The sequence below is a fragment of the Panicum hallii genome, chromosome 1 (assembly GCF_002211085.1).
Source record: "Panicum hallii strain FIL2 chromosome 1, PHallii_v3.1, whole genome shotgun sequence".
In the NCBI taxonomy this organism is placed as follows: Eukaryota; Viridiplantae; Streptophyta; class Magnoliopsida; order Poales; family Poaceae; genus Panicum; species Panicum hallii.
The window spans coordinates 8,582,388-8,600,393 of record NC_038042.1 but is presented as its reverse complement, the minus strand read 5'-3'; the positions used below and the strand labels follow the sequence as shown (position 1 = coordinate 8,600,393).

The window sequence follows — 18,006 nt, the reverse complement described above, 5'->3', positions numbered from 1 at the left end:
TTCTGAATAAGTTCGTTTCATCCGGCCTATCTGAATTTCATATTGAACCTTAGCATTATATGTATCCAGTTTGGTTGTTCTTCAAGCGTGTGTGATGGACCTGATCAAAGAGACGCTTCATTTCGTTTTCAGATTGGCCTGATCGATCTGGTCGTACTTGTGACCTAACCTAACAACGCGTGTGAAGAATTAGGATGCGCGTCACTTTTGCAGCTCGTGGTTGCTGATGGCTGCTATATATGCACTTGTGCATCTTGCATGAGAGGCAACCAACCACATCACAAACACAACACACAACAACTCCATGAAGTCTGAGATGGATTTCCGATCAGTTTTCTGTTGCGCGTTGCTACTGGTGTCAGTAGTAATAATGCTTCCCGTTTCAGCTGATGCTTCGAGCAAAGTAAGACATAAGCTTCTGTCTAACTGAAAGTTTGCTTTACCTGCTCCGGTTAGATACATGTCCTGATACTGTTATTACTTATTAATTCAAAATTTTACATCAACATTTCAGCTCTACATTGTGTACATGGGTCAGAAAAAGCACGATGATCCATCGGTGGTCACCGCGTCCCACCACGACGTGCTGGCATCTGTTCTTGGGAGGTATGTACTGTCAGTTCTTCTAAAGCTGCGGCATCTGCATCTTCACCATTACATGTCACAGATGATTGCTCACATGCATTTTGTTGCTTTTATCTTGCTCTTGTTGTCGATGCGACAGTAAGGATGAAGCCCAGAGATCCATGGTCTACACCTACAAGCATGGGTTTTCCGGCTTCGCGGCGGTGCTCACGGAATCCCAAGCCAGGACTATTGCGAGTAATGCATGATCCAACCCAAAATTGTAAGAACATGTTGAGTTACTTGCATGATCAGCGCAGCTAACTAAGATCTCAATGCAGGTCTACCTGGAGTCATCACTGTTAAGGCTAACACTCATTATCAAACCCATACAACTCGGAGCTGGGATTTTCTTGGCCTCGACCACGACCAGTCGTCACCGTCAGGCCTCCTCAAGAAAGCAAAGTACGGCGAAGACATCATAGTTGGAGTAGTGGACTCAGGTTTGTAATGGCAATTGTTACTACTAGTAATGGATTTACAGATCGAATGTATGTTAGATTATAAACAGATCATGGATAGCTAATGGACTTCTGAATATGCTACAGGCATATGGCCTGAATCAAGAAGCTTTGACGACAGTGGCTACGGCCCACCGCCGGCGAGGTGGAGAGGGACATGCCAGACCGGCGCGGCGTTCAACGCCACGAGCTGCAACAGGAAGATCGTCGGCGCCCGGTGGTACGCCGGCGGCATGAGCGCGGAGGCGCTCGAGGGCGAGTACATGTCGCCCAGGGACCACAACGGCCACGGCACGCACGTCGCCTCGACGATCGCCGGAGGCCAGGTGCGGAACGCGAGCCACGGCGGGCTGGGCGCCGGCGCGGCGCGCGGCGGGGCGCCCCGCGCCCGGCTGGCCGTCTACAAGGCGTGCTGGGGCCGCGGCACGTGCGGCGCCGCCGCGGTCCTCGCGGCCATCGACGACGCCATCAGCGACGGCGTGGACGTGCTGTCGCTCTCGCTGAGCTTCCAGGACCAGGAGATCCCCGGGACTCTGCACGCCGTGGAGAGAGGGATCACCGTCGTGTTCTCCGCCGGGAACGACGGCTCCGCGGCGCAGACGGTGTCGAACGCCGTGCCGTGGGTCCTGACGGTCGCCGCCAGCACCATCGACCGCTCCTTCCCCACCGTGCTGTCGCTCGGGAACAACGAGAAATTGGTGGTAAGTTGGAATCATAAAAAAAGAATTTGATTGAACAGATTGAAATCATAATGTTCTTGCTCAATTGAACTCATCATGTGACACTATTCTCAGGGTCAATCGCTCAACTACAATTTAACGGTGAATTCCGACAACTTCCACACGCTTATTTCTGCGGGCAGGTAACGAAGAATGCTACCTAGTTGGCAAATTCGGCGGTTGCGCTGCGTGTCTTTCTGAAACTGGACTCTGAACGATTCCAACCTGACCGTTCCCGGCAGCTGCGACGAACGGGCGCTGTCATCGGCCAACGTCACCGGCGCGGTCGTTCTGTGCTCGGCGTCCTCCACGCCGGCGGGGCAAGAGTTCGCCGGCGCCGCGTCCCGCGTCGCCCAGGCGGGGGCCAGGGGCCTGATCTTCGCGCACCAGAGCAGCAACATCGTCGACAACACCGACATCTGCAAGCGCGCCATGCCCTGCGTGCTCGTGGACTTCGAGGTCGCGCACAGGATCGCGACCTACGCCAACAGCGCCCAGTAAGTGAGATGGGAAGAAGCACCATGCGTCCGTATTCGTCAGGTTCCATGCGAGGCTAACGCTCGAGCTCTGTTTGTCTCGTGCAGGATGCCTGAGGTGAGGATCTCGAAGACCTTCAGCGTCGTCGGGAACGGGGTGCTGTCACCGAGGGTCGCCGCGTTCTCGTCCAGAGGCCCCAGCGCGGCGTTCCCGGGCATAATCAAGGTGACAAACTCTTGCCATGCGTGTAAAACATACTATCACTGTACAAGTCATTGCCGCGCTCTTAACTAAAGTGGAGATGTTGTCCCGTTCTGTTGGAACAGCCTGACATAGCTGCGCCCGGAGTCAGCATCTTGGCAGCCGTGGGCGGGTCATACAAGTTCATGTCCGGGACGTCCATGGCGTGCCCGCACGTCTCCGCCGTCGCCGCGCTGCTCAAGTCGATTCACCCGGACTGGTCACCGGCCATGATCAAGTCGGCCATCGTCACCACAGGCACGAACCCAAACTCCCAAACTGTGAAATTCCTTGTGTTAATATGATGATCAGTACTAACCCGATTGCTATTGGCATTGCTATGCAGCATCCGTGACCGACCGCTTCGGCATGCCGATCCAAGCGGAGGGATCGCCGAGGAAGCTGGCCGACCCATTCGACTTCGGCGGAGGCCATATCAACCCGGACAAGGCGGCCGACCCCGGCCTGGTCTACGACGTCGATGCGGGGGAGTACACCAAATTTTTCAACTGCACCCTTGGCCCCAAGGACGACGGCTGCGAGAGCTACACGGGGAAGCTCTACCAGCTCAACCTCCCGTCCATCGCCGTGCCGGACCTCAAGGACTCGGTCACGGTGTCGCGGACGGTGACCAATGTCGGGCCGGCGGACGCGGCTTACCGAGCAGAGGTCGAAGCTCCGGCAGGGGTGGACGTGTCGGTGGAGCCGTCGGTGATCAGGTTCGGCGGCGGCGGCGACAGGAAGGCGACGTTCCAGGTGACGTTAACGGCGAGGCAGAGGGTGCAGGGTGGCTACACGTTTGGAAGTCTAACATGGCTTGACGGTGGTAACCACTCGGTGAGGATTCCGGTCGCGGTCCGGACTGTGATCCAGGACTTCATCGCGGATTCGTCGTAGACTGATCCACTGTTACTGTCAAATGTCGCTGCATGCACAGCTTATTAGCACACGAGGTTATTATTCGGAATAAATTTTTTCGTTACTTTTTTTTGGACCGGGGTTGCTGTCCTCAGTAGATTGTTTTCGTGCGGAAACATAAAACATATTCCTCTCGCTTCAAAAAAAAACATCAATATAGCTCTAACAATCAAAGAACTACATACAGGGTCTAAAGAACAATACTCGTTCAGGAAGTAAAATACTGAACTCAAACGATCAAACTCAGTTTTCAGTCTAAAGAACTAAACTATGCGTTCAGTTCCAAATGGGCTCTTGTAAAGCATCAATATAGCTCTAAATACAGTTAGTTTAACTCTAAACCTTTAGTCATCATCGCGGTCGGTCATGATCATAAACAACTACAGAGGAATGAAAGGAGGTCCTTGACTAGCCATTGTAGCTTACATTAAAAGAAATTAAATTCCACAACAGAATACTGGCAAACATGTCAAAGCATCAGCCTTATAAGCTATAACATGCCAGCAGTGGAAGATTTATGTTGGCAGATTTGTAAACTGGCGGGGTACTACCATAATTGAAGCTCAGCAGTGATTAGTTAATTGGTCTCCGCTGGTAATGGGGATTTCCCACAAGCACAATCTGAAAAGTACCAAGAACACAAGTTAGTTTCATAGCTTACTATATACATAGCTTACTATATACAGTTTCGTAAAATAGTAGTGATGCCGACAGATTAATATTTACAAGAGATCATAGTGAAAGAACGTAAAAAAACAAAAGTATTAGATCCGCAACTTGTGGTTCATTAAGACAAAGACAACTACTTCCTAGGCGCATCTTGCCAATATCAAAAAATTGTTCATAGCAAGTCGAACATGACCAAAAACTAGATTATATGTGATGTTGCATTGCCAAATATTCAGTTTTCAAAAGAAAAGTATCATTTGTTCCCAGAACTAATAGGTGGGCATATCAATCAGAACACAGCTTAAGTTTTGCAAAGAAATAAAATGTGCATCCACTGGCAAATGGCAATTGCAATTTGCTGCTAGTGCAATCTGAAGATCGCCATGCCTAAAAGTTAAATTGTTCCATATGACCATTGATCAATATATAATACAGAATTTTAGGATCAAACACTCGAACAGTAGGAATTGTTCGCTGCAAATATCTAAAAGGATGGTAAAATAATGCGCTAGCTAAAAGGGCCATTAAAAATGACCGTGCTAATGGCTTATCAGTTAATTCAAAAGGTACACATGCTTGGGTGTTACGATGTGAGAAAAATTTTCCAATATCAAGAATCGTTAAAAGAAAGAAAACGAAGGTACACATGCTCAGTAATTCCCAGCATCATCACTGCCGATGCTCCCAGAAAATTTCCGGCTTCATCCCTCGCGACCGCAGCAGCTGAAGCCTTGCTCGAGTTTTTGGATAAAGTAGCATCCACGTTAATCTTTGATACACCGCGCGGAGGAGGAATCCATCGCCGGAAGCTAGCTGCCGTTTTTTGTCTTGCCTCCGGCCTAGATATTGAAAGATCCAAATCAGCAATGAACCTTTCCACGAAACTGTGCGTCGATAGAGGGCTTTGAAATATGTTCTCGTAGACAGCCTTCCTCTTCGCATGCCACATTGCCCATAAGGTCACCATCGTACGTCGCGACTCCTCTACCGAAAGAGAGGAGATGGCTGCTGCTAACCATGCCTTGGCACTCTGCTCCTGGATGTTACAGATATGTTCCATCGTATCCTCCCTCGCCAAGGCCCACACACATTTGGCCATGTTGCACTCCAGAAGTGAATGTTTCCAAGAATCTGGTGCACCACAGATCAAACATGCAGCTTGCTCTGCCATATGACACCTATGAAGAACATCTGCAGTTGGAATCGAGTGCCTCGCCAATCTCCAGAGGAAGACACTGATCTTTGAGGGAACTTTAAGTTGCCATATAGTTGACCACTCTTTCGCCTCTGCATGAACATTCGATCTCCCTGGTCTACTTTCCAGCCAAGCTGTAGCATTCTCCTCCTTCTGGACAAGCATGTGGTACGCTGAACGTACTGTGAACAGGCATGTTCTCTCATAATGCCAGGCCCAGAAGTCATCATAACTCCTTGTAGACAAAGGGATAGAGCTGACTATCTCTGCATCCATCAGAGTAAGGAATTGTTGCAGCTTTTCCTGATCCCACCCCATAGTCAGCAGGTCGATCAGCTCTTGAACCAACTATGGTGCGTTGGGCATGGGGCAGCAGAGTGGCCGAAGCTGGCCATCCCTTGGTAGCCAGTTCGTGCTCCAGATATTTGTTGTTTCCCCCGTCCCAATTCTTCTGATTAGACCCTGCACCAATACCTCCTTACCTTCAACAATAGCACGCCATACCCGAGATGGCAATGAGCCAACATCAGCATCCAGGAAGTCCCTGTCAGGGTAGTAAACTGCTTTAAGGACTCGTGCACTTAGGAAAGCTGACTCGTTCAGTATTCGCCATGCTTGCCGAGCCAACAAAGCAAGATTGAATAATTCAGTATCTCTAAAGCCCAGTCCTCCCCATCTCTTAGGCTTAATCATGTCATCCCAAGCAACCCAGCACGGCTTCCTCTTGCCGTCTTTGCTGCCCCACCAGAAGCTCCTCACAATCCCATTAATATGCTCACACAGGCCTCTTGGAATCTTGAAGTAGGACATAGAGTAAGTTGGAATTGCCTATGCCACTGCCTTGATCATTACTTCTTTTCACCCTGGCGACAAGCAATTCTCCATCCATCCCTGGACCCTTTTCCAAATTCTATCTCTCAAATATTTGAACGCACCATTGGTAGATGCACCCACATCTGAGGGCATTCCCAGGTATCTCTCACTATGTGACTCAGTCGGCACATTCAACATTTCTTGATTTCCTCTCTGGTCCTGTTCGATACCCCCTTTTGCAAAGTGGATCGATGACTTATCCATATTGATTTGTTGACCCGATGCACGACAATAGATATTCATCACATCATGGATTTCCTGAGCATTCTCTGCATTTGCACTAAAAGCCAGCAGGCTATCATCCGCGAAGAGAAGGTGGCTTACCACCGGAGCCGATGGAGCAACCTTAATACCTTTGAGGTTTGATGACTGAATTCTTGAGTTTAAGAGGTACGAGAGGCCCTCTGCTGCCAAAAGAAACAAATACGAAGAAATAGGATCTCCCTGACGGATTCCCCGTGTTGGTTGAAAAGATTCAAGTCGTTTTCCATTGAATAAAACTGAGAAAGAAACAGTAGAAATCAGCCGCATTACCATGTCAACCCATAGCCGATGAAATACAAGTTGAACCATGATAGCACGTAAATATCCCCACTCCACACGATCATATGCCTTCTTCATATCAAGCTTCAGTGCACAACAACGTGTATCTTTCGGTCTTTTCTTGCAAGCACTCATATGCGGTAATCACATTATCAGTAATAAGCCTTTTAGGTACGAAAGCTGACTGCTCTTCGGAGATAATTTGAGGTAGAATCACTTTTAGCCGATTTGCAGCCACTTTCGAAGCTATCTTATAAATGACGTTGCACAAACTGATAGGGCGAAATTGTCCTCCCCCAACCGTCAAGCTTCCTCGTCACAGCAGCTAGTTTTCGGTGCAACTCCTGCACCGTCGTCGCCTTCTTCTCTTCCTGCCATGCATTAAACATCCACGGGCTAAAGTTTTCATGTGATTCCCACATAACCTCGTACCTGAACATCTTCTTCCCCTGGATTTTCGTTGTCCTTTTTCCTGGCGCCATCGGAGTAGAATGGGCCCATGGTCCGATGCCGCCGCCGACATGTTTCACACCCTGGCAAGAGGGAAATGAGAAGTCCACTCCGTAGTAGACAGGGCCCGGTCTAACCGCACTCGGCAGTATGTGCCCCCAGCCACTTTGTTTTCAAAAGTCCATCTACGACCTTCATAACCCAAGTTATGGAGGCCGCATAGATCCACCATCTCACGGAAGCCTTCAATTTGGGCATGACTACGCTCCTGTACTCCATGCTCCGATCGGTGTAAAACTTCGTTGAAGTCACCAAGGCACACCCACGGCAGTGCGTTCGACGACTTTATGTGTTTCAACAGATTCCACGTTTTGAAACTCGCTGGTCTGGGCCTCCCCATACGGCATCAATATGATATTGGGAGTACGGTAAAATTTCAATCTTTATGTCATTGTTCCAAAATATTCTCAAGCTACCATTGCGGCCCGAGCTGCTTACAGAAAATGAATTATCAAAACCAAGAGTAGTTTTGAGACATTCGACACATGTCTTGTGTACCTGAGTTTCCAGCACACATAACACAGATGGGGCACCACTCTTTGTGAGATCACGAAGCTCCTTCACTGTCGCGCCGTTGCCCAATCCACGATAGTTTCATTTTAAGCAACTCATTATGATCGGCGATCCCCTCCCTGGGAGGCTGCCTTGTGAAGGACCGGACAGACGACCGGAAGGGGAGGTTGAATGGGAGCCTCAAATTAGATCCGAAAATCGAAGAAGAAAAGTTCCGATACAAACACCACACCACTGCTTCTAAAATGTGCCAACACTATGCAGCATGGACAAGCTGCTAGTGCTAGGAACACAATCAGAGTGTCGCAAAACTCTTGTGGAATCAAAACCCGAAAGCACACACAATCAGATAGCAAAACAAGTTGAAACCAGGCAAAACGAGAATAGATCAAAACGAGAGGGTTAGTCGAACAAAAACTAAATTAAATGCTCAAGTAAAAACTAATCTAACCCTAGCATGCTAGTAGGCAAGATTAAAAGGCTAGCAACTAATTTTTAGAGGTTTTTCTGATTTCAATTAAGCAGGAAATTAATTATGGCCTAGAGCAAGAAATTTAATTCCACAGCAAAACTTCACTTGACTAAGCATACAAAATGTTCAACAATTAGCACATCTCAAAATTCAGTGGAAGCAAAGCTTAACAAGAAGCTAATATTAAACCTAAACAAGGCTAAGCATCAAATTGGAGATTAACCTGGCTGCTGAAAATAGAGTGGGACAATTCGTCGAACAGTGTATGGGCATGTAATAACTCACTTGAAATTGACCTCACATTTACCTAGGATTTCTAATGAAGACCTGCACAAAAACAGAAGGTGGCACGATGGCCATCTCACATCACGTCCTTGCTCAACTCATGATCAACGATGCTCACCTTGGGTTTGGAGCTGAACCAGGACATGCTCATCTGTCCCCTGCGCCAAGATCAGCTGCTACTTAGTCTGGTGCTGGTCAGATGCCTGTGCTGCTTGCCTCCCTGCCTCGCACCGCCGCAGGCTGTTGGCGACTTGCTCTGCGCCAGGGACCAGATCGCCTGGACCTGCACTGCTCCCTGCACCAAGAACAGCCCAGCGACCAGCACCAAAAATTCCTGCGCAAGAACAACAGAGGGAGACCAAACCAAAATCCAACACTGGAGAAACAAAATCGAATCGAATCAACCGCCCAGAGGGCAAGAGGAGGAGAAGGCCTCCTTTCCCATCGATTTGCAGTACCAGGTCTCAAAGATCCATAGGAAAAATCCTAAACCTAGGTGAAAGAAGAAAGAAGGAAAAACAAAACAAAAACAGAGGAGGATACAAGGGGCGACGGGAACTACCTCCCAAGAGCTGGCTGCCCACCTCTTTCTTTTAACCCCCACTAACTCTCCAGGCTAAAGACTAAAATACCCCTAGACTTAACTAGGCACTAGAAAGCCCGTAGGGGCAAAACTGGAAAAGATACATTGGACTCATCCGACGGCCGAGGTTCTTTCTTCGAGTCGAAGTCTTCTCCGCGATGCCGCGGTGTGGACGAAGATCCGGTCCGCGGTTTTGGAGGATCCTCAAAACCCGGGTAGGTGGCCGGTTTTGAGAAAACCGCCAAAACTCCACGCGCGGGAAGATTCCCGCCTCCACGCCGTGGACTAGACGCCGTTCCCACCTCGGCCTTCTGACGGCCCTAGACGCCGCCCGACGCCCGTCACTCCTCGCCCGCAGCGAGGCCCTAGACGCCGTCGACGCCCGTCGCCTCCGTCAGTCCCGAGACCGACGCCCATGCCTCCACGACTTGGCGTCTTCAACCACCGTCCACCTCCTTGGTTTTGTGGCGCAAACCAAGAAACCCGCCTTCCGTCTCCGCTTGCATCCTTGATCCAGGAGTGGACGCCACAGCCGCCGCCCAGCCCGAGCTCCTCCATGGCAACTCTACGTCGACACTCGACGCCCGTGTACCTGCAATCCAAAGACCAAGCGCACGATCACACCGCACGGTTGACAATTCACTCATCACAGGCAGGATAGAGTACTCAACATTCCTCACCTTGCCCTTTGTTAGAGTTGTAGATGCTTCCTTCTCTCCTGCCTTCTTCATCCTCTTCTCAAGGACATGAGAAAGCAGCAGCAGGACTTTAGAGCTACCACCCGCGGAACCCTAGATTCTCACCTCTCGCCAAGGCCGGGCAGCTGCGCTAGGGCAGCCCCTTGTCAGCCCGAGCGAGGGGAGGCAGGGCCGTGGGGATAGACGTGATACCTTCGCCGTTGATGAGATCGCCGCCGAAGTCGCCACATATGGGTGTTGGGTGTTCCTATACATCTTCCGTGCGACGCAGATATCGCACGGCCCGCCACGGCCAGCAACTGCGGCATCGCCCACGGCCCATGGCCTGCGCTGTGCGTGCAGGCTGGACAGGGGAGAGCAGCAGGCCAGCATCACAGTAACGAACGTGCAAGTGCGCTTTCATTTTTTCCCCCTCAAATATGTGTATCATTTTTTTTGCGGGTACTCAAATATGTGTATCAATTCATTATATTTGATAAAGTTTTTATGGTCTGATATATTCAAATATTAAACTAATGTAGCCAACGTCTTAAATACTAGAGTCAACATTTTTTTAAATTAAGTTCAACATTTGGTATGAAAATGTTGAAGAAGCATATTTAAAATATTGAGGTAGCTTATCCAAAATGTTGAATTTTAAAACATAGCAAAATAGATATTAGGTCTATTAATTCTCAGGAACACAATAGTTTAAACGGATTTAAAAATAAATTTACCATTTGGAAGAAAAATATATTTTAAGTCTGAAACCCAAAAGCGATCTACACTTACCAGGGCCCGACACGTGTCCAGCTCACTATCTCAACCACGTGACCTCTCTCCAACCGGCTGGTCCCTCACAGCTACCCATGCAGAGCAATTGTTTGGATCCAACAATGACAAGTGGGTATCTAATAATATTTTTATCAGCTAATTAATTACGATAGCGCGCTACTCTAGTTTATTTCTCCTCCCAAATTATTTACATAAAATACTATTCTAATTCATTTTATCTATTTTATAGGTCAACCAATAACTAGAATATATATAACTTGCATCACTATTTATACGAATCACAAATATCAGAAGATGTATAAGAAATTTTCTTCCGAAAAATGGATAGAATTGCCGGAGTAGCAGACGGATGGGTAGTGGGCCGGTAAAGCGGCCTGTGCTGCTTGGTTCATCAGATCTGGGCTGGGCCACCTTGGTCTCGCCCAACCATCCCAAGCAGTAACTTTGTTTCACATATATATATATATATATATATATATATCCTTGGGACACTAAATCGAACTAGACCCAATTTTGCAAGGCATGGACAAATTTAGGGTCTGTTTGGTTGAGCTGTGAATTTCTGAGAATCTGATTTCAGCTGCTAGCTGTGGGAAATCAGCTGTGAGCTGCCAGCGGTGGGAAAATTGAAAGCTGTTTGGCTAAAACAGCTGTCAACTGTGGATTCTTAGTAGAAATGTCTGTAATACCCTTGTTATCTCTGAGTTCAGTATTAATATTCTCCAAAAAAGGCTCCAACATATCATTTATCTTGTATGAAATTTGTTGATTTGTGTATGAACTAGTGCATTATAGTTGCTTGCTTCCTTGTTGCCTCGGAGCGGCCGGCGGCGTCGTTCCAAGCAAGCTACGGTGGACCAGGGGCGGCCGGCGGCGTCGCTGGGTAGAGGGACAGCGGATCTCGGCGGAGCTCCTCGGGTCGCCGAGGGCATAGCAGCTCGGGGCCGGGGTCGGGGGCGGCGGGGCGGCGGGGCGGGGGTCGGGGTGGCCGCGCTGGAGGTCGGGGCGGGGCGGGGGCGCCGCGGCCGGCGGCTGGAGGCGGGGCGGCCGGGGCGGGGCCTGCCGGGGGCGGGGCGGGGTGGCCCGGGGCGGCGCGGCCGGCGGCTGGAGGCGGGGCGGCCGGGGGCGGGGTGGCCCGGGGCGGCACGGCCGGCGGCTGGTGGATGGGAGGGAGGTGGGCGACGGGCTGGTGGATGGGAGGGAGGTGGGGAAAAGAACGAATCGTTATGTGTGTAATGGATGGCATGGTGGGTAATTTGTCCCTCAACGCAGTGAAATCTGGGGGGGGTACCAGCTTTCCCACAGCTTTCCCACTTGAACTAGTGAAATCATCAGATTTTGAAGAATCAATTTCTTCACTGAACCCTTTTGGTTGAGATTTCAGCTTTCTTGGTTGGAATCACTTCCTCAAAGCTGAACCAAAGGGACCCTTAGGGGTGCATTTGGAGAGCTTCTCCTCAAATAGCTTCACTAGAGGAATGGCTCCACCAGAGAAGTCAAAATCGGTGAAACCAAAAAAAATAGCTTCATCTGACTTTCTAATTTATTTTTACCTCAGTTTACTAAATGAATTCACGCTATCTCCATGAACATTCTTTTTCTTACCTTGATTTATCTTAGTCCCTTCTAGGCGTTTGCTTACCCTAATAAGTTCAGAACTTAGTGTCCATAAGACTCAACCTCATATACCGTAAAATTCTGCTAATGTAATCGATAGTGTTGACATAAATCGTCGAAATCACAAGAACCTTACACTAGGTCGATCTATATCATTAAACTGAAAGCGAAATTAAAGGAAGTGGATGTAACTTGGAGAGAAAATGGATGCGAGTGGCTAGATAAAAGGAGAGTGGTACGGGGTGTCATCAGTTCAAAAATGATTGGTAGGATATTTGCCAAGTATATCAGGATGAAACAACTCAGACACACAATCCGGTAGGGGACTTGCCACAACCGCTAGCAATGCGTTCCGCTGCATGCATCCACTCGGAGTTGCCACCGATCTGCAGCAGCAGCAGCACAAATTAATTCAGTTAGCCCCCTCGCTGGTCGTCGTTCCGGCACCATTGCGCAGATGACAAAATCATCGAGGATTAATTAATTGATCGTTAGTTGGTTTAGGACTTCATGTTGCTTATTACACACAGCTGATTGCGCGTGATTTCAGAAGATGTACCCCACTGAGCTAAAAGCTAACAAAACAATCGACGATGGGGTATGCGTGTGTCTAGCTACTCCCATCGTCATCATCAGTATACCACCGTGCATATATCCGCATACTTATTTATCATTTTGAGTGTCACTTTGAGTATGTTCATATACTAATTCTAAGATACTTCAAAAGGGATATATATAAAAATTTTCAAAAGCATCCCTATTTTTTAAATATATTATGATTATACCTTAATATTAGTATATAAAAATAAGTATTTTCGTATACTCTATGTATAGTCACATATCCAATATATATACCATCAAAGATGTTCTAATACGATCACATACTCCATGTACATACTCTTCGATCGGTCGGATACGTTCTACATCATAAGATACACATGTGGGAGTAGCTAAAAGTGAGAATAGAAAGAATTTATATATATATATATGTATATATATATGGTGCTGGAATTTTGAGGGGAGACCGACGGTGAGGTCATTAACTGATTGGTTTGGTTGCTTGGCCGCACGGCTGATTGCGACCTAGCAGCTTCATATCGTGTCGAACTTGGTACGCCGCCGGTCTACATCAGGACACCACGGATTCTTCTTGCTTTGGCTTTCCGGCTGGAGGTTTGTTATGGTGCTTGAGAGGAACCCGTGGTTCCTCCTCACTCAATTATTGTGAACCGTTGATCCTAAATATAAGTGTTTAATTAAAAATATGGGCAGTTTAGTAATTGAATCCTCTTTCTTGCTGCACCGATAGATCAAAGAGGTCACGCACAAGCGGTTCGTCCATCCGCCGCCGCTGGAGACCGCCTGCGCGGCTCCCCATCAAACCAGAGCACACCGTCGCCCGGCGAAGGTGCTCGTTAGTCGTCAGCCACCCGGTGCCGCTGTGAAGGTGCTCGTCCCCCGGACACTTTTCGCTTTCTTTTCAGTTCTACGAGCTTCATTTTACCTGGAAGCCAAACATGAGGTGCTTGAGCTTCTTCCGGAGCCCTGCGGTGACGGCGGCCGTCCAACGGCGGGCGCACCACCCCGCGGAGAGCCTCCATTGCGTGGCGATTGCGCGGTCGAGGGACTCGAGCCTGATACGGATGTCGCGCGCACGGCGACTATGCGGCAACGGCGATGGCGGCAGGCGACAACTGCATTTAGGTCGATATATCGTAGATTTTCTGGAAATACTAAATCAAAATATCGAAAACACCCTTAGCATTATATTTAGAAGTAGTTCCTAGCCCACAAAATTATAGGTTTCGGTCCACGTTTTTATTCTTCGTAACAGGTTACTTTCACTTTTTAACTATTGGATCTGAACCCTTGATCGACTCTTAAAATTTCTAAGCACCGTAAAATTTCTCTTCCGAGCAAATAGGAAAGACCGACCACATTATAGTGGATCCATTTCTAAATTCCAACCGTAATAGGAGGAGGAGGATGTGAATTAAAAAAAGAATCATATCACATCTCACAACCATCCGGAACAGCATCAGTTATTATCACTACTGAGTGCACGGACAAATGACAAATCCCGGCATCCACGTCCATACCCCAAAGATATTTTTTCCCCAAAGAATTGAGGCAACAGCACCGAACAAAAAAGTGTACTGCAAGTCACAAAGAAACTCCACGTATTGATCATTACAGAAAATCAAGGGATCTTGTTATTCATTGCCGTGTTTTGGTCCGAATCATCCCATGACCCGATTGTAAGGAATTTGCCCAATTCATACAGTACATTCTCAAGCGAAACTTTAGTGCTAAAGACACTATAAAGCTAGTGAATACAAATCTTTCTAATAATAGTACGGGGTAAGCAAAAAAGGCATAACTACTCCCTAGTGGCCAGTGCTACTCTCTCAACACCACCAAGGGCTGGACAACGAGCTAACTCGGCTTGGCTCGATCCGGCTCGCTAAGATGGCTCGGCTCGACTCGGTGCAACTCGTGAGCCAAACACTGACATACTCTCCTAGGTGATATACATGCATACAAATCAAATAAAAAATATTAAAATAATATATGGTTCCATTTCTGTACTTTCAGAATCATATGTAATTTCACATGTGATACTTTCATGATTCATCAATCATACATATTTCATCAATAACATATGTCTATAAGCTAGCCTATTATAACAAAAAAGGTTACAAAATACTGAATCTTGGTCTCTTGGATATATAAATTGATCGCTCCACTCAATGGACATTGGACTAGTACAAAGGCACAAATAAAATACTGAGTCTTGGCTTCTAGATGTTCTATAATATAGATGGAAATCATGTTGTACATATAGCTTGTTCAGCTCGCGAGCTGGCTTGAACTCGCTCGTTATACTAACGAGCACAAAGACTCGCTCGTTATACTAACGAGCACAAAGTTGTGCTCGGCTCGTTAGGAATTGGATTGAGCCGAGCCAAGCGGGCTGCGAATCGAGCGAGCTAACGAGGCAAGAGCAATTTTTCCAACCCTAACCACCATAATTACTTGAGCTAAGCATATATATGCTTTTTTAGAGCAGAACTCTAGCAGGGCCCTAAGCAGTTTTTAGGGCTGGAGGAAAAGAACAAGCTCTATTTAAGTAGGATCCTACTACATCCCTTAGATACAAAGGACTCCAAATCCAATCCCCACGGTTGCACCGCCCCCGCCTAACTGGTACAAAGGCAGGAAGATTTTTTCCCCCCTCACTACAAGATTCAGAAGTATTGCAAAGAGCTTTCTTTGAGTGACCAACGGTGTTACAGAAATATTTCCCTCGAGTGAAGAAGAGCGCTAAACACAAACCACCAACCTACAAACCACAAGCGCCAATGGATAGAAATAATAGATCGCCGTCTGCCGCATGGTATAGCTCTAAGCAATAATTGCTTTAAATCATGTTAAACATCCCATAGTTCTTGGAGATGCTTGTTATTGCCGGAGATGCTAGGTTCGGAGGTTATTGCTGGAGATGCCTTTTAGTTTGGCCTTGATTTGAATCGTGTTTGGCCTGCTGCAAAGGTTTGCATCAAATCAGTTTTCGATAGGGATGCAAATAGGTGATCTTCAGGTGCATCTCCAACCCTCTTTAGTTCAAATATTTGTACTATTTTTCTAAAATAGAATCTTTAAAGAAGTAGTACAAATATTTGAATAAAAAATAATTGGAGATGCACCTAAGAATAATAATATACACCTCTAGTTTTCAAGCAAAAGAATCGATGTTGCAAGATGGTACGAAAGCTATGCACGGAGGAGGAGGGTATCCTTGCCATGGCCCGTAGTTAACCACTGACATCGCTGTAAAAAAAGTATAAAATCGATTCCAGCAGCATAAATCTGTCCAGAAGTTGCTGGTTTTTTTTTCTAAAAAAATATGAGACTGTGTCAATGACTCAATGCTGTGTCGATAAGCATATACATATATTCAGATACTCTGAAAATGTTGATCAGGATAAGCATCCATATTCGAAGAGTTGCCAGCTGCTGGCGAAATAAACAAAGCTGCCGCGATCGTCCCGGTAGCATTGTGCTGACAAAATCATCGCGGATTAATTGATCGTTTGTTGGTTCAGGCTGCACACGCGGCTGTTTGCGATTCCAGCAGTTGTTAAAGCTTCAGCTTCGACAGGATAAGCCAGGAGACCCACGACGCGCAGAGAAGTCGCTTTCTGAAGAATCGCGTCGGCGGTCGCCGGTAGCGATGACGATGACGCAGAGGTTCTCCTCTCGCTTTCGCGGCGTCCCCATCAGAAGAGGAAAGCAAAAGAAAGACCCCGGTTATGGGGGCCGTTTGTCGCTTTAGCAGCAGGAAAAGAGCGAGGAAGATTGGTGCTCTACCGGACAGCTCACAGGCCTCTCGCATTCGTCCAGACATCACTCGCTGAATCCACTGACCTGACCGACAAAATGCTGGCAGGCATCAATAACCAAAGATATTTTCTTTTCTCTTCGCTGAAACGAGGGAGAATGCTGGGACGAAAGAAAATGTCATGTCAAATCAGGCACGGAACCAACCAATCAGGCCCATCCTGGAGTCGATGAGAAATGAAGAACATTGAGAGGGCTGAGGCTACATTCCAGAAAACGAGAGAGAGCATCGCCTGGTTCTGAGTGATCTATGTACAAGTTGCGACAGATTCGAGCTTTGGGCGTACACTGATGCAGCAGCACACGGTCCGTGGAGGACGCCTCCTGCCGTGCGGGGCCTGCAATCCATCGCCGGCGGGCACTGAGAACAGCAGCAGCCGCCTGCAGAGGAGGCCGTGCGGTACGGCGGCGCCGGGCGTGGAGGGGAGCCGGAGGAGAACATCTACCATTCAGGATGCGGCGGCGGCGGCGGCCTTGAAGAGGAGGAAGGAGAGTCGCTCGAGGGAGAAGTAGATGAAGGTGCCGCTGGTGTGGGTGAAGAAGCACCCGAAGTTGGCGCCCACCACGCACTGCCACCCGACGCCGTACCGCTTGTCGAACTCCTGCGCGCCACGAATCAGGGAGACAATCAAAATAAAATCCTCTTCATTTCACGAACCATTTAAAAATCGCAACCAGATGCCAAGAACGGCGGGAGAAGAGGGCGTGCCGTCTTGATGTGGCCGGCGATGGCGCGGCAGTCGGCGACGTCGAAGAGGTCGAGCGCGCGGGAGGCCGCCGAGGTCGCCGCCGCCTGCATCCGCGCCGGCATGTCCGTGTCCTGCACCCGCGCCTTTCCCTCCAGCATCCTCCTCCTTCTTCCCGGCCGGGCTGCCGATCCTCCCTGCCTCTGTCTCGCTCGAGCACCACTCCGCGAGACCCGGCGGCCGGCTGGGCAAATGATGGCTCTTGATTCCGTGGGGGCAGCGACGGCGAGGCGAATAAACGGAGGACGGAGACGGGGGGAAGGAGGAATCTTGAACGAGCGGAAGAGAGAGGGTGGTGGGTGGGCCCGCTGCTATTATTGCTCCTCCCCCCGATTCCGGAAGGAACTTGCGTGCGTGTTCCCCCCTCTATCTTATCTTTGGCTCTTCCTGCCTGATTCCTCCCCCTCCATGCTCGTCGTCGTCGTGGCGGCACTGGCTGCCGGCGCGCGTAGGCCGGCGTCCGAGGCGAGAGCGCGGGGGAAATGGGCTAGGCGTTTTGGAGGCCCAAACGCTCACAGAGTGACAGAGCCAGCAGGCCCGCCCGACCTCATACAGGTTTAGTTTGTGGCCCTGAACATGTTGGTGCGATTTTTATTTTTCATGTATCAGAGCAATAATTATTTGGCTCTCCTATAATAACATGCATATTTTTAAGAGTTCCATTATGAAATCAGAAGTTAGCTTCAAA

General features: G+C 48.5%; 3 protein-coding genes across 3 annotated transcripts; 1 reads left to right on the top strand and 2 right to left on the bottom strand.

The window, feature by feature from the left end:
* Nucleotides 1-175: 175 nt before the first annotated feature.
* On the top strand, nt 176-3,511 carry LOC112887449 (subtilisin-like protease SBT3.9). Its single transcript, XM_025953626.1, has 10 exons — nt 176-403; nt 515-606; nt 725-822; nt 906-1,067; nt 1,173-1,786; nt 1,880-1,947; nt 2,047-2,301; nt 2,389-2,506; nt 2,608-2,779; nt 2,868-3,511. The coding sequence occupies exons 1-10, from the start codon at nt 305-307 to the stop codon at nt 3,416-3,418; spliced, it is 2,229 nt and encodes a 742-aa protein (XP_025809411.1). The 5' UTR covers nt 176-304; the 3' UTR covers nt 3,419-3,511.
* Nucleotides 3,512-5,651: 2,140 nt separating this feature from the next.
* On the bottom strand, nt 5,652-6,113 carry LOC112895562 (uncharacterized mitochondrial protein AtMg00310-like). Its single transcript, XM_025963528.1, has one exon. The coding sequence runs from the start codon at nt 6,111-6,113 to the stop codon at nt 5,652-5,654; it is 462 nt and encodes a 153-aa protein (XP_025819313.1).
* A 10,515-nt stretch (nt 6,114-16,628) lies between these two features.
* LOC112875541 (dynein light chain LC6, flagellar outer arm-like) lies at nt 16,629-17,664 on the bottom strand. The gene is made up of 2 exons (XM_025939458.1): nt 17,282-17,664; nt 16,629-17,174 (listed from the first exon to the last, which is right to left on the bottom strand). The coding sequence occupies exons 1-2, from the start codon at nt 17,417-17,419 to the stop codon at nt 17,022-17,024; spliced, it is 291 nt and encodes a 96-aa protein (XP_025795243.1). The 5' UTR covers nt 17,420-17,664; the 3' UTR covers nt 16,629-17,021.
* Between the last annotated feature and the right edge of the window lie 342 nt (nt 17,665-18,006).